Raw genomic sequence first — 15,551 nt, 5'->3', positions numbered from 1 at the left:
CCAAAGTATGCAAATTTCTTATATGCATATTAATTATGAGTAGCCTGAAAACTAAACTTAGGTGTACCTCCAGGTCAGGCATTATCTAAAGCTTAAAGCTACCTTAGCATGCCCTGGCCTGGTCCAACTCAACGCTTCTCTCTGGAACCTTCCCCTACCCCAAGCTGTGGTTAACTAAAGTATCCAAGATCTCAATGCATTGTCCCTTATCAGTAACTCTCTCCCTCTAGCATAAATTATGGAGTACAATGCCAGAGCAATTTTTCTTAAAGACATTCTAGTCACTTTTATTCTTTCTTGTCCTAGAAAATTCATACTCTGCAAGATTACATGGAAGCTCTGAAGAAGCCGAAGCATGGACAGCTGCCGTTTCCCTCTTACTCCTTCAAAAAGAAGTGCATCTTCTCACTAATCTTCTTCCGCTCGGGGTTCAGCCGTTTTAGAATCTGTGCCAGTACATTCACTGTCTGCTCACTGCTCAGCCCCGTCTTCTTGGTCTGAAACTTCTTCAGCAGATCCTTGGTGGTCATTGGTTTGCGTGTTAAGTAGCGCCGCACTGCCTCCTCTGTCAGCTGCACATCACTAAAAGATGAGAAAATAATGGGGAAGGGGGTGTTTAGAGAGAAATTAATTCAGTGATGTCCACAGCATTAGCTTTCTACAGCCAAGCCTACTGTGCTGAAGGAATGATTCTATGCCACCCTCTCCAGTGCCATCACCCAAACTTTCATCATGTCCCTCTTTGTATAAGCGTTTACCCCCCAGATTCTTTAAAGGGTGCCAATGACTTAGTGACTGGAGCTATTCTATAACAATGAGTGCCTAAATAGATTGCACACAACTCAAAAGGGGGTTTGGCTAAGAGCGGGTCAGGGGCTCTACAGAATAGCGGGGATTTGCACCTGACTTGTGTGCCAGGATTTGCACCAGGTTTCAGCTGGTGTTAAGTCCTCACACTCGAAGCACTTATCCTGGAGAACCGTTTAAAGAATAAAAATGCCAATTGAGTTTAGTGCCAATTGGTACCATTTATAGAACTTCCTCCTTAATGACTAAAAACTGGCAAATCTGACCCCCCCACTCCTCAGAAAACATTTCCCAAAACAATTCTCTTCATTCATCAGGGTACCCACTCCCAGTGCCCCTTCCTCCAAACAAGCTCACTTCTGGCATCTTTTCAAGGAATACCCTTCCAAGTCCCCAGCAACTCTTCCTACCTCTCAAAATGCCTACTTAGATATCACCTACCTACCAACCCTCTAAGGCGCCCTTTATGCACATTTAGTCAGAATTGTTTGCCCCACTGAGCTTTCTCATAGAACTTGAGTCTGTTTCACCTGCTTTCCTCACTTACCCGCTGCTGGGGGTGGATTTGCCAGACTGTGGTTGAGGTGTGGATTTGCCAGATGTATTTTGAGGCCCAGCATCTAGGCGGAGCCTCTTGGCTGCTGGGGTGTCTGCAGAAACCCCCTGTCGTTTGCCTATGTTCAGACAGAGAGGAGGGGCGATTAGCATACTCTAGAGCACATCGCTTTGAACCTCACGGTATAGCGATATACAAGAAATAAAATTATTATTATTATCAATCCACCCCACCCCATATATTTCAGGTATTGCTCTGTTCTTTGCAGTCAACCCTCCTACCTTGCTCCAGCTTGTTGGCTGCTGCACGCAGAGTTGAAGATGTGTTTCCTGCCTCCACTGTGGGAGTGCTGGGGCGGCTGTTTGCCCTTGAACTGCTGGCTGACCCTTTCTTCTCCTTCTTGGGAGGGGTTTTTTTCTTCTAGAATGAGCAATTCAAGCAGCCTTAAGATCATGTTTTCTTTGGGACTGGAGCTTGTTAACCTCATGGCCCTGTACAATACAGGGATGTGCCACGATTTAAAGGGACAATGAAACTAGCAAGAGGAGACCCTGACTGTTACCGAATAGCTAAATCTCCACAGTTCTCCCTAAAACTCTACAACAACAAGTACCCCTCTGTCCCACAGCAAGAGAAACACAGGCAGAATTGCCACACTAGCAGGAAAGAATAGTTTCACCACAACAGAAGGCATTCCACACTACGTACTGACCACATGGCAGGAGAGACTGCTTTTACTACAGAGCAGACATTGCCATACGGACCATGCAAAAGGAAAGAATGGTTTCACCACAACAGCAGACATTACGTACAGATCATGAGGCAGGAAAGAATGCTTTTACCATCATGAAGAGTGCCGAAGAAGCCTCACTGTCAATGTCGCTCTCTTCAGATGTGTCCGATTCATCACTGCTATCTGATAGGGGGGGGGGGGGGAAATATGGTAAATTTCACCAATACACAAACCAATGGAATTGAATATAACTCAACACTGGAAGATGGGAGCATAATGGGCTCTGTACATCCCTAGTCTCCTGAATACCAAAACTGTTCAGTACCCCCATTTACAGACAGACAACCCATACCCTCTCCACCTCTTGCAACTCAGCCTACTCCTAGACCAAAGAAGCCTTTGCACCCCGTCCATTAACCACCTTCCCCGTCTTTTTTCTTCTTCTTCTCCTGGGTTGTGGGCCCTTTTTTCTCCTCTTCCTCGTCCTCCTTCTCTTCAGGGGGTTTTTCCTCATCACTGTCCTCGCTGCTTTCATTGTCTTCATCAATGCCTGAAAAGTCAAAGGAAATGAGGTGGAACAGTGCTTCCATGGAAGGCCTCAGGCAAAATTGACTAATGAAACTGAGAGTCCCAATAAAATTTAACAATTCAAGATTCAGTTTTCTGCATCAAGACTAGGGGACACTCAAAGTTACAGAGCAATACTTTTAAAACCAATAGGAGGAAATATATTTTCACTCAGAGCATAGTTAAGCTCTGGAATGCATTGCCAGAGGATGTGGTAAGAGCGGTTAATGTAGCTGGTTTTAAAAAAGGTTTGGACAAGTTCCTGGAGGAAAAGTCCATAGTCTGCTGTTGAGACAGACATGGAAGAAGCCACTACTTGCCCTGGATCAGTGGCATGGAATGCTGCTACTATTTCTGTTTTGCCAGGTACTTGTGACCTGGATTGGCCTTTGTAAAGATGGGATTCTGGACTAGATGGACCATTGGTCTGACCCAATAAGGCTGTTCTTATGTTCTTAAAACCATCGTGGTTACAAAGCTTAAAAGTAAAGTAAAAAAACAGGGAAATACATAAAAATGCAGAACACAGAAGATTAGTACAAGTACAATAAAAACTCACAACATAAATATTAAAATTTGCAAACATTAAAAAAAGCACAACCAGAAGGAAAAAAGACAGGACATTGCGTCACTTCCATGCAGTGTTCAACAGCCTACAGGAAGAAGGAATGCAGATGATTAATGAAACAGGAATTTAAAAGCTGTCTTGAGGAATTCTGTTTTAAGTTAGACTTTAAATTTCATGCAAGAAGAGGGAACGATTCCACAAAGAGGAGCCATAAAGCAAGCAGGGTTCAAACACATCTTAAAGATGATGGAATAATTAATGGTTATTGAGAAGAGCGAGGAGATCTCATAGCTAGAAAGGAATGTAGAAGTTGTAGCATGATAAACCTGATTAAGAAAATACTAGGAGCCAGTGTTCAATTAGAAAGAGCAGGCACTGGCTACTTGCCGCTCGTGCACATTACCCAGCCAGGCAACTTGCATGAAAGCTGCTGAGGTCCGCAGAATGCAGGTTCCCGGTCAACCACAATGAAATACTGAAATCTAACACACACTCTACCTTTTGGCACAACTTCTTCCTTATTCTGCTCCTCTTTCCCTGGTAATTCATCTGCTGAACTGCTGAAAATGGAAAACAAGACCCCTGTGAACAGAGCACTCTGCCCACACAATCTCCTCCCGCCAATCCAGACACCATCTAATACTCTCCAACAACCCTGATCCTTGTACCCTGCCCACACACTCTTTCTCCCATCCACCACCCAGCATCCTGCCCATATATTCCCCACCCTAACACTACTGGTACTCCTCCATGCCCTGAATTTCTCGGACTGATCCTTACACCCTGCCTACATACTTTCCTCTCCTACCCCAACAACAACTCTGATCTTCGAGACTGATCCTTACACCCTGCCCACCCCCACCCCCAATCCCAATCCCATCACCACCTGGCACCCTCCAACAACCCTAAATCTCTCAGTATGCTCCTTACATTCATCTCGCATGTTCTCCCTCACCTCCATGTCCCTAAACCTTTCAGTCTGCTCCTTGCACCTCTCTTTTATAGTGCCCCAAATGTTGTAGAATGTTTCCAGGGTGCCTTTTATAGTCTTTGACATCCCCTTCTCCTCTCCGAAACACAGGAATTACCAGATGAAACAGACCTGGACTGATCAGACATATAGTCGACCTCCTGCCCCTCAAAGTCTCCATCATCGCTGTCCTCCAAGGCCTCATCATCCGATGACCCCTTCTTCTTCTTCTTCTGCTTCTTCACACCAGCTGCTTTCTTCTTAGCCTTTGGCTTCTTCTCTTGCACTGCAAAAAGCACAGACTCAACAACGAGGAAACAGGAAGCTGACCCAAAGCATGAGAATGCCTTCTCCCTCCCACTTACCGGTACTCTCCTCGCCGCTGTCTTCACTTTCTGTGGAGCTCATCTCCAGGTCGTCCTCCAGATCATGGATTTTTAGATCACTGCTTTTCTTCTTCTTCTTTTTCTCTTTTTTCTCCTTTTCCTCCTCCTCTTCCTCATCTACATCCTTCAGACGTTTCTGCTGCATGATCAGGAAATGGTTCAGCACTTTGTTTCTCCTGTCAATGGATTCGGAGTGAATAACAATGGCGCAGGTGCCTGGAAGTCTGCTGATTTGTGCTTCAGACAGGCTCCACATACACACTATGCTCCGAATGCAACAAAAACACCAGCAATCACTCTTACCTTTCCCACTCTTCCTCAGCCTCTTCTGCTGTCAGTGTTCTGTGTTTGGCCATAGGAGTAAAATTATACCAGTTGTTCACAGGGAAGGCTTCGAACGCGCCATCAGGACACTGTGTAAAGATGTAATAGGAAGCGTTTTCGGTCACACCTCCTTTCTTCACCCCTTTAAACCTGATGAGACCAAGCAAAGAAGAGGAGAAAGAAATTTCAGACACAGTGACGCCTAACATTTCCCTCTCCCCTGAAAACTGCCTTCCCCAACCACATGTCCCTAGTGCCACCTCATACATTTCTCTCGCAGCAGCATCCCAACTACTCACTTGCGACCTGTCTTGCCATTTACGTGAAGCAGCCAGGGCTGGTCTTCCAGGCGAAACTCCTTCAGAACAATACCATACTTCTTGCGCCGAGCTTCTTCTCTCTGCTTGCGATTAAACTCACTCCCAGCCCCCGAGTCAGGCATCTCCTCCTCCTGGTACATCTTTTTGTTGCTAATATCTCGTTCCATTTTAGCCTAGAAAGTGAAGGAGGTACCATTAGATTCAGGAAATTGAGTGTCATATTGACAGACCCAGCATTTTGATATCATTTGCCTTTTGCCACCCAATCCTATGTGGATCTCGCCCTTCACCATATACATGGGACAGTCTGCAGGTTCCCCTCAAAATATCATATCTTAATGAAGGACCTCACCTTCATGCACAGATGACTTTATACTCCCTACTGCCCTGCAGGCTAGAGCAGTACTTCTAGACCTCACCTGGCCCCATGTGGAAAAGTTGATTTTGTCAGCAGCATTGAAGGCCATCACATTGTACTTCTTTGTTGTGCTTCTACAAAAACATAAAATGAAGAATGAAGAATCCAAAACGGCATCCAGGTGAATAAAGTTAGTGGATGCCACCTCCCCTTCCTCCCCCTCAATCCATTACCTCCTTCCCCCTACCTACCCCTTTCCCTCGGCACCCTCTCGTAACTGATACTAGTTGCATTTTTCTTGTCATTCTCCACTCAGTATTCTTGCTATACATGTAACTATCTTTGCATAGTAATCAACTTCAACCGCATTGTACAGTCTCTCGCATCGTATCTGTTCTATAAGTCTCTTGCACTGTATTTTCACTGTATAAATATCTCCGCTGTATATATACAGACTCTTGCATTGTAAATCTGCATTATATCTTCGCTATATAAACACCCATGCTGAATATATACAATCCCCTGCATTGTAAACTGCTCTTAACTGCATAGTACATTCCCTTGCATTGTATCTTCGCTGTGTATGTACAGTCTCTTGCATTGTGAACCACTCTGAACTGTTTGTGGTATTGCGGTATACAAAAATAAAGTTATTATTATTATTATTGTTGCCCCCTTACCCCCCCAAGTTATCCCTCCCATCCGCTTTCACAGAAAGAATAACCCATAACTCACTTAGGAACTCGCACCATGTATTCTGTAACAGACTGACCACTCGAGCCCTGAAAACAATAACAGATTCCATTTAACACCAGTACAGAGTCCAAGAGCGACTGCCCAAGGTCCTATATACAAAAAGAAACTGTGCAGCTTTTCAACTTAGGCAAGAAGTATCTAGAGCTGCGAATGCACAGTTCAGTCAAGAGAACGTGAACAGGGCTTACCAGCTGTCAAGTTTACAGCAAACCTGCGTATTCAAATGAGCCATATAGTGATAACAAACTGGCAGTATTCAAATCCAAACTAAAAGCCCACTTTTTCAATGCTTCCTTCAACTCCCACTCATTATAAAATGACCTATGTCCATCCTATTATTTTCTATGCCAGAAAAGCACAGTTACTTACCGTAACAGGTGTTATCCAGGGACAGCAGGCAGATATTCTCGACATGTGGGTGACGTCATCCACGGAGCCCCGATGCGGACAGCTTTTCAAGCAAACTTGATTGAAGATTAAAGTTTGCTGTGCTGCACCACGCATGTGTGTGCCTTCCTGCTCCACTAGAGGGCGCATCCCCTCCTCGTGGTCTCCAGTTTAGATAGCCAGCAAAGAAGCCCACCCCGGGGAGGCGGGTGGGTTGCGAGAATATCTGCCTGCTGTCCCTGGATAACACCTGTTACGGTAAGGAATTGTGCTTTATCCCAGGACAAGCAGGCAGCATATTCTCGACATGTGGGTGGTCCTTCTTTGAGGCACTCGCTCCGTTGGTGGACCAACTCTTCCAATCTTTCCAGGGGTTTGCTCTTTCTCGCCCCTCCGCATCACAAGGTCCTGACCACGGACTCGTCGAAGTATGCTTGGGGGGCTCATCTTGACGGTCTACGGACCCAGGGTCTGTGGTCGGTGGAGGACCGTCGCTGTCACATCAACCTGTTGAAGCTTCGGGCAATTTACTTGGCTATCGCAAAGGCGGACACACGAGACGAGAGCTCAAATGCGTCATACGCCATATGTAAAAGATGGAGATGAAGTTGGGACAGAGAATCCACCAACTGCCCAAACGCAACCCGGCGGGAGGCGGGCAAGTCGTCTTGGAAGGCGGGCAAAGACCGGACCAGGAACTTGAGGTAGGAAGTGAACGTGAACAAATAGTTCAGTACACGACTTGCCATCATCGAATTTTGGTAAAATCGCTGCCTAAATTTGTCCAGAGTCCGCCCCTCCCGCCCCGGCGGGACCGCCGTCGAAACGCGGGACGGGTGAGACTTCTTGAGCGAGGACTCAACCAGCAAAGACTGGTGAGATAACTGCGCTCGCTCAAACCCCGGGCAGGGAACCGTCCAATATTTAGATTCCATTTTGGACGGAACCACAGTGATCGCGTAAGGGGTCTCCAAATTGCGGATAAAGGCCTGACGGAGCACCGGGTACAAGGGGAGCCGAAGAGACTCATGAGGTGGAGATGGCATATCAAGCTACTCCAAAAACTCTTTGGTATACTTGGAGCCCGTTTGGAGGTCCAAATGGAGGGCCCGCCCCATGTCCTGCACGAACCTCGTGAAAGAGGATGGGTGAGCGTCCCCCTGGTCCTCAGGAGGGGTGGCCGAATGGGACCGCCGGGCAGCCGAAAACGAGGGGGAAGCCTCCTGAAAATAGCGAGGTTCCCTCTCAGCTCCCCCACGCTCTGAACCCCAGGACACCGCGCTCAAGGAGCGAGCTGGGGTCGAGGACCGACGATGCCTCGAGGCGTCCCTCGGGGAAGACCCCGGAGTGCGAGGCACCGAGGCCCTCCGACGGCTTGGGGACGGGTCCCCGGAATCCCCCCCGAAAAGTCCGATCTTGGCCCGGAGCCCTGGACCGAGGAGTCAAAAGCAACCGGGGATTGGTGAGAGACAACTTCGAAACCCGGAGAGGCCCCGCAGCAAGCACCGCCGGGGAACGACCCCGTCTCAGGGGGAATCCCGGGCACGCTTGGCCAGCCGCCGGGATGGGGGTCAAAGCAGGCTTCGACCGGCGCTTCGCCTCCCGGTGCCCCGAGGGCGAGGAACGTCTCGAGGCCCAGGGCGAGGAATCAGAAGAGGAGAGACGCCGGGAACGGTGCACCTTGCCCCGAGGGGCTTCGACGCGAGGCTCAGGCTGGTCCAGCGCACGCGAGGTCGAGGCCGGTTGCAGGTGGGCCAACGCCGAGGAGAGCTCCAAGGATATCATGGCTCGGAGCATGTCCTGGAAAACAGGCACCGACAGTATCGAAGGCATATCGGGCGCCATAGTGCACTCCACCGAGGGCAACCTCGACATCGAGTATTCCCGTGTGGTGGATGCACGCCCCAAAGGCTTGGAGGACTTAGCCGGGGCCAAGGGCAGGGTACCCTCCCCTTGCATGGCCGGAGCCCCCAAGGAAGACTTTTTCGCTGGCGTCGAACCTGAAGAAAGAAGAGGGGACTTACCCGGAGCCGAGGAGGTCGAGGTCTTCGAGGTCAAGGACATCCGAGACAGGGCCGAGGGCAAGGCCTGGGCCGAAGTTGAGGCCAAGACCGAGGGCTGCTCCGCGGCAAAAAGGTCCGCCATACGGGCCGGCCAGCGGCACAGAGCACGAGCCTGAAAAGTAGCGCACCTGGGGCAGGAGCCGGTAGGATGGTCGGCCCCCAGGCACAAAATGCACCACCGATGAGGATCGGTGATCGACAGCAGCCGATCACACCGGATGCACTTCTTAAATCCGGACAAAGGCCGGGACATAAGCAAAAAGAAAAGACCACGGCCACGACGACCCAGGAGCCCCTGGACGTAAAAAAAAACCCGCAAAAACAATCAAACAAGCAAGAACAAAAAAATGCACAGCGACTCCGTACGAAAAATAAGCCGCGGTGCTAGAAGGCACGTTGGGACGGAGCTACCAAGAACAGTGTCTTTCTGGCTCCACGTAAACTATTGAACTGGAGACCACGAGGAGGGGATGCGCCCTCTAGTGGAGCAGGAAGGCACACACATGCGTGGTGCAGCACAGCAAACTTGAATCTTCAATCAAGTTTGCTTGAAAAGCTGTCCGCGTCGGTGTTCCGTGGATGTCACCCACATGTCGAGAATATGCTGCCTGCTTGTCCTGGGATAACTCCCCAACACCCCTATACGTCCTTTCTGTCCAATTAGATTGTAAGCTCTTCTGAGAAGGGACAGTCTATTGCGTGTTGACTGTACAGCGCTGTGTACGTTTTTCAGTGCTATAGAAATGATGATCAGTAGTAGTTCAATTTACCTCACCCTTTCCAATGAACCAATTTTCTATACCGTTCTCCCAAGGGAGCTTAGAACAGTTTACAGGAATTTATTCAGGTACTCAAGCATTTTTCCCTGCCTGTCCCAGAGGGCCCACAATCTACCTGGGGCAATGGGGGGGATTTAAGTGACTTGCCCAAGGTCACAAGGAGCAGGGTGGGTTTATACCCACACCCTCAGGGTGCTGAGGCTGTAGCTTTAACCACGGCGCCGAAAAGTTAATAAAGAAGGAAGAAGTCTAACTTCAGCAGGAAGATTATTCCAAATTTTTTCAAAAGAGAAAGCAAAAGATCAACAGATCTTGCCTAAAACTTTAATTCCCTTAATAGAAGAAAAGGCTAGTTTGAATTTATGAATTCCCCTGGAAGACAGAGGCTGTTGAGAATTAAACGAAAGAGTGATTAATGGGGAAAATATCCCATATAGAATTTTAAATGTTATATTGGCAAAATCCCAAAGAGTAAAAGATTTTATGCTGCTTATTCTAGGAATAAACTGTGGATTTTCCCAAGTCCATCTTAACAATGGCTTATGGAGGTTTCTTTTAGGAAATTATTCAAACCTTTTTAAAACCCTGCTAAGCTAGAATTTCTGAAATTGAAGAATAGAGTTTTGGCCCTAGAGGCATCTTTTTACCTGAAATTTCCCTGTAAATGTTTGGTTAAGTTACAAGATATTGAGTATGTCTTTTGGGATCCTATACAACTACAACAATTTTTAGTTGCGAGAGAACAGAAATGAGTTTGTTTCATCTAGCTGAGAATATGAGGAGAATTAATTTAAAATAATATCCCATTTAGTAAGGAATGATTCAAGGTTCCTTAATGCGAACCGAGATTTATTGTCCTTTAGTTTTCTTGAATATTATTTGATTAGAAATAGTAATATGTTCTCCCCATTAATGTGGGCTTAAAAGGAATTATGTATGTATGATTGATTATGTATTGTTTTGTGTGATTTTTCCTTTTTTCCTTTGAAATTATTGGATATTGTAATGTATTCAAAATTATAAATAATTAAAAAAAAAAAACCCTGCTAAGCTAACTGTTTTCACCAAATTCTCTGGCAACACATCCACCTTTGGAAAGCACGAAATGTTGAGGCTGTGCCCAGTCCCTAGAGAGGACAGGAACATTGACCAACTCACTTTGAGTCCTGCATCTGGAATCTGCCATTCTGTCAAACTCATCTCCTCAATCACATTATGCATGGGGTAGGCTTTGGCCAGCCTCCTGATCCCTTTCAAAAGCAGATCATCCACTTCAGCACTGGGAGATCAACAAAGAAAGCTCATCACTGTAGAGAATGTGTCTCACCATGGCATCGTCCCCAGATGGTATCTCTTTTCTTTAAAATGTCCATGGCTCCGAGAGGTCTCTCAAATCCTAAGCCTAACCTTGGCCTCTTCATTCTTGAGGGGCCCACATTGGTTCCATGGACTCTAACCCTTTTTTGTTTGTTTGAGTTTTGGTTTAAAAAAAATGCCTGGTGCACAAACACCACAAACTCTTGGCTAAACCCTGAAAATTGATAATGAATATTTATAGCCTACTTGATCCCTAAATATAGGTTCAAGGCAGGTTAACAGAAAAAGAAGACAGATTCATTAATCAGGAACTAAATAAAATGTAAGAAATCATATACATCTAAATCATAGAACAAACAAACATTAAAAAGTTATAATAAACATTTGTTTTCTAAATTTATGCATAATTCAGACATCCAAATATCCACCAGTAAAGCATTCCAATGCTAAATAAACCCTTTACTTGGCATTGCTGCTTAGAAGCTCTATGGCTCTTATGGGAGATCTTCTCCAAATGCCTGTTGACTTGGCACTGTTGCTCTCGTTCAATATCAAGTTACGTAAAGCAGATGTTTTACCATCTGCCAATTAAAGGGTTAATTAACTGATATCTGAAAGACTTTTCAGATATAAAGCCTTTTTATACCATTAAGAACAGGATGTTGCAAGATGAGATCATTGTAGGTGTGATTATGGGTTCCCAACAGGTGAATTGTAAACATTCAATTTGCTGGATCACTGCTCTCTAGAATCTTAAAAGCTGTTTGCCTCTGCTCCAGACTGTGCTACTGGGTCCCTCAGTTTAAACTGCTCCCACCTCAGCTGCAGGAAGTAGTGGGGGCTCACGGTAGTGAAGTGGATGTCCGGGGGGGGGGGGGGGGGGAAGCAGGGGTTCCAAGTTATCAGGAGGCTAGATTTTGGCAGGAAATGCTATTTTGAGATCAGCAAGTTGTAGATTCTATAGAGATATTTGGAGGAATTTTTAGATTGGGTAATCAGGTTATCATAGTAAGTCTTTTTTTCCTTCTGTTACTACTAATTTGTATTGTTTCATTTTTTTCCTCTAGGTAATGTAGAGTTCTAAACTTTGTTCTTTTCTCCATATTCTTTCTGCCCTTCTTACTTCTTTCTTTATAACTTAACTGTTCTGTGAACCATGGATTATTTTGGTGCTTTAGTTTTCTTGTTTTTATCAGTGTAACCTTGCCTAAATAGATCGATATAGAAAAAAAGAGAGATGTATTTTCAATCTTTTTGATTTGTGAGGCTAAAACCAAACAACCTTGGCTTGCTGGGAAGTGTTTGCCAAAAATGCACTTCCCCACCTCTCCCCATCCTGCCAGAACCTCTCAGTCGTACGAGAACAGATTCAGACTGCACAGGCTCACTCGCTTATCTGCTGGAGACTGAAAATCCTGGCTGGCTGTGGACCGCACAAGAGACTTTAAGCAGAGGCAGCTTCCAGTCAGTGGTTCTCAGTCTCCATCTGCTGGCAGGGGGACACACCTCTAGACTGATTTGGAGAGGCAACGAGGATAGATTTTGCTTCTTAGAAACATGATGGCAGATAAAGGCCAAATGGCCCATCTGCAGTAACCATTATCTCTTTCACTCTCGGAGAGATCCCACTTTCCTATCCCAGGCCCTTTTGAATTCAGACACAGTCTCTTGTCTCCACCACCTCTTCTGGGAGATTGTTCCACAAATCTACCACCCTTTCTGTAAAAAAATATTTCCTTAGATTACTCCGGAGCCTATCACCTCTTAATTTCATTCTATGCCCTCTCATTTCATTACAGAGTTTCCTTTCAAATGAAAGAGACTTGACTCATGCGCATTTACGTTACGTAGGTATTTAAACGTCTCTAGAACATTATCATAGTGACAATTAAACAAAAAATTCAAAAATGTCACTCACCAACAGTGGGCTACCTCTCCAAGATCTAACATTAAGTTCCAAATCAGGTGGAGAAAAAGCCTCAAAAACTATTATCACGCAACAATCTTTGATGATTTACAGCTGGCGTTCTTATTGTCATTGGCAAAAAACTCACACCTGCAGCACAATGTTAAAAGATCTAAAGAGGGAAAAACCCACTACCGTGCACAGATCCCAGTTTTATATTTTCTCCCGAAAGTTCATAAGAACCTCCTGGATGTCCTATTGTTTCCGCCACAGGGTCCCTTTTAGAAAGAGTATGTAACTATGCGGACAAATTTTTAGCTCCGTTTGTTCCGTTCATCACGTCATACCTTCAAGATACGACTCAATTTTTTGCAAGAACTTGATTCCTTTGGTCAAATACAAGAGGTTACCTTTTTAGTTACACTTGATGTTAAATCACTTTATACTAGCATCCCTCAAGGTCAAGTGTTGACAGTTCTGGAAGATAAACTAAATGAAAGAGAGAGACCGCATCTCATTCTACTGAATTTTTGATACAACTTATAACTCTGGCTATGTCCAAGAATTATTTTCTGTTTGATGGAAAGTTTTTTGAACAGAAATTGGGCGTTGCAATGGGTGCTTCGTTTGCTCCCTCTATTGCCAATTTATTTATGGCAGCTTTTGAAGAACTCTGGGTATATCAATCTCGGTTCTTTTGCCATATATCATTGTGGAAGAGATTTATAGACGACATTTTTCTTATGGCAATCGTCTGCTTGATAATAGTTTTTAAGGCTTTTTCTCCACCTGATTTGGATCTTAATGTTAGATCTTGGAGAGGTAGCTCACTGCCCTCTCCCGCCTTTCCTCCAAAGTATACAGATTGAGATCTTTAAGTCTGTCCCATTTTAGTAGCCTTCCTCTGGACAGACTCCATTCTTTTTATATCTTTTTGAAGGTGCAGCCTCCAGAATTGTACAGGGGTATCAGTATTAGTAATAAAAAGGGGAGGGGGGGTTAATATGAGAGTCTTTTTTGATGAAAACATGTTCCCTTTTAATATCTTGAGGCAGAATTCTGGTCCTAAGAAGTGATTTCTCACAATGTCTTCACTGTGTGCTTTTTAGTAGTTGTCTTTTATCGTCTGGCCTGTCTCCCAAACGTAGCATTCTTCTTCACATGTGTAGAAAGCCCTTATGTTTTACCCATGTAGATAACTGGGGAATTCTGCTGGCACAATTTTGTAGCTTGATAATTTGCAGGGACTTATGCCATTCTCTCTTCTTATTGAGCTTCTGTTGGGAGCTTGGTTGTAACATATTTTTGCTTCAGAAGCCAATATTGTTGGAGCAGGGAATATCTCTTTCAGTTATTCATCCTCCTTTTAGTAGTGGCTATATGGCTCAGGATTTTTCTCAGTGTTTCTACTGTAGATTGGAAACTGTTTAGATGACAAGAGTAGGGTTACATGGTCAATTTTCTTAATGGGGAAAATACTAAGACTAGGGGATATGCAATGAAAACTGGAACGCTCTTCCAGAGGCTGTTATAGGGGAAAACATGCTCCAGGGATTCAAGACAAAATTAGACAAGTTCCTGCTGAACCAGAACGTACGCAGGTAAGGCTAGTCTCAGTTAAGGCACTGGTCTTTGACCTAAGGGCCGCCGCGTGGGCAGACTGCTGGTCACAATGGACCACTGGTCTGACCCAGCAACGGCAATTCTTATGTTATGTTCTTAAAACAAACTGGAGAAAATATGTCTTCACTCAATGTGTAATTATACTGGTATTTGTTGTCAGAAAATATGGTGAAAGCTGTTAGCTTTGCAGGGTTTAAAAAGGTTTAGATAATTTCCTAAAGCAAAAGTCCATAAATCATTATTAAGATGGACTTGGGGAAAGCAGCATAAATCTGTTTTACTCCTTGGGATTTTGTCAGGTACTTGTTACCTGGGATGGCCACTGTTGGAAACAGGATACTGGGCTTGATGGGCGTTCGGTCTGTCCCAGTATGACAATTCTTATGTTCTTAGCATCCTAGATATGAACTGCTTAACAGCAATCTACATAAAATGCACTGCAGTCTAATTGAATAAAAGAGGTTCAGATACACTGTAAACAAAATATGCTACCGTTAAGGATCTCTTCCTCCATAGCTTGTGCTCTGGATGAAAGTAAAACCGCATTAGAATTCCTTTGGCCCCAGACATAGTTTTTATTGGATTTAGTCAGAAAGGTGTGGTTGCTGTGTTAGTCCACCCTTCAAGGTAATATGTAGAAATAAAAAAAAAAAACCACCTTTTTTATTGGACTAACTTAATGTAGTTTATGAAAGCTAATCAAAAATTACATAGTTAGTTCAATAAAAAGGGTTTTTTTTCCCTTTATGTTTTTGTCAGATATATAGAGCAGGGAATGGATTATTTTCAAACTTTGAAGGGATGCAGGAACTCTCATCACACAACACAAAAACACTGTACTTGTTAAAAGCAATGAGACCTATGAAGAAATAAGGGGAAAGGTGCATCTTACCAGAGCACTCATGATGATAAGTCAGCAAAGCAGAATATAATCTCAGCTTTCAGGATCCTGAGAGAAAAGGAGAAGAGCAGGGTAGGAACTGCAGACTGTTATCGGCTTTCAGAAGCTCGAGGGTGAAGGGAAAAGGGCAATAACTGCAGACCTGGGAGCCTAGTAGTAGCAGGCAGTCCTTCCTGTACGAATCGCTCACACTAAGCACTTCCGCCACCCACTGCGCAGCTGCCAACATG

The 15,551-nt window shown here is 45.0% G+C and overlaps 1 protein-coding gene across 5 annotated transcripts; it reads right to left on the bottom strand.

Annotated features, from left to right (window-relative positions):
• Window positions 1-258: 258 nt before the first annotated feature.
• GTF2F1 (general transcription factor IIF subunit 1) lies at window positions 259-15,551 on the bottom strand. 5 transcript variants are annotated; one of them, XM_033924831.1, is made up of 14 exons: window positions 15,313-15,551; window positions 10,733-10,853; window positions 6,325-6,371; window positions 5,651-5,723; window positions 5,211-5,404; window positions 4,891-5,061; window positions 4,567-4,763; window positions 4,334-4,487; window positions 3,730-3,788; window positions 2,518-2,646; window positions 2,206-2,279; window positions 1,645-1,783; window positions 1,355-1,481; window positions 259-582 (listed from the first exon to the last, which is right to left on the bottom strand). In XM_033924831.1, the coding sequence occupies exons 2-14, from the start codon at window positions 10,793-10,795 to the stop codon at window positions 378-380; spliced, it is 1,632 nt and encodes a 543-aa protein (XP_033780722.1). In that variant the 5' UTR covers window positions 10,796-10,853; window positions 15,313-15,551; the 3' UTR covers window positions 259-377. The 5 variants fall into 5 exon arrangements, with proteins under 5 accessions (XP_033780722.1, XP_033780721.1, XP_033780724.1 ...); XM_033924830.1 differs by having other exon boundaries at window positions 3,730-3,791; window positions 15,313-15,549; XM_033924833.1 differs by lacking the exon at window positions 10,733-10,853 and having other exon boundaries at window positions 3,730-3,791; window positions 15,313-15,369; window positions 15,464-15,507.

The sequence above is a fragment of the Geotrypetes seraphini genome, chromosome 16 (genome assembly GCF_902459505.1).
Source record: "Geotrypetes seraphini chromosome 16, aGeoSer1.1, whole genome shotgun sequence".
NCBI classification, from domain to species: Eukaryota; Metazoa; Chordata; class Amphibia; order Gymnophiona; family Dermophiidae; genus Geotrypetes; species Geotrypetes seraphini.
This window is presented reverse-complemented; position numbering and strand designations above follow the sequence as displayed.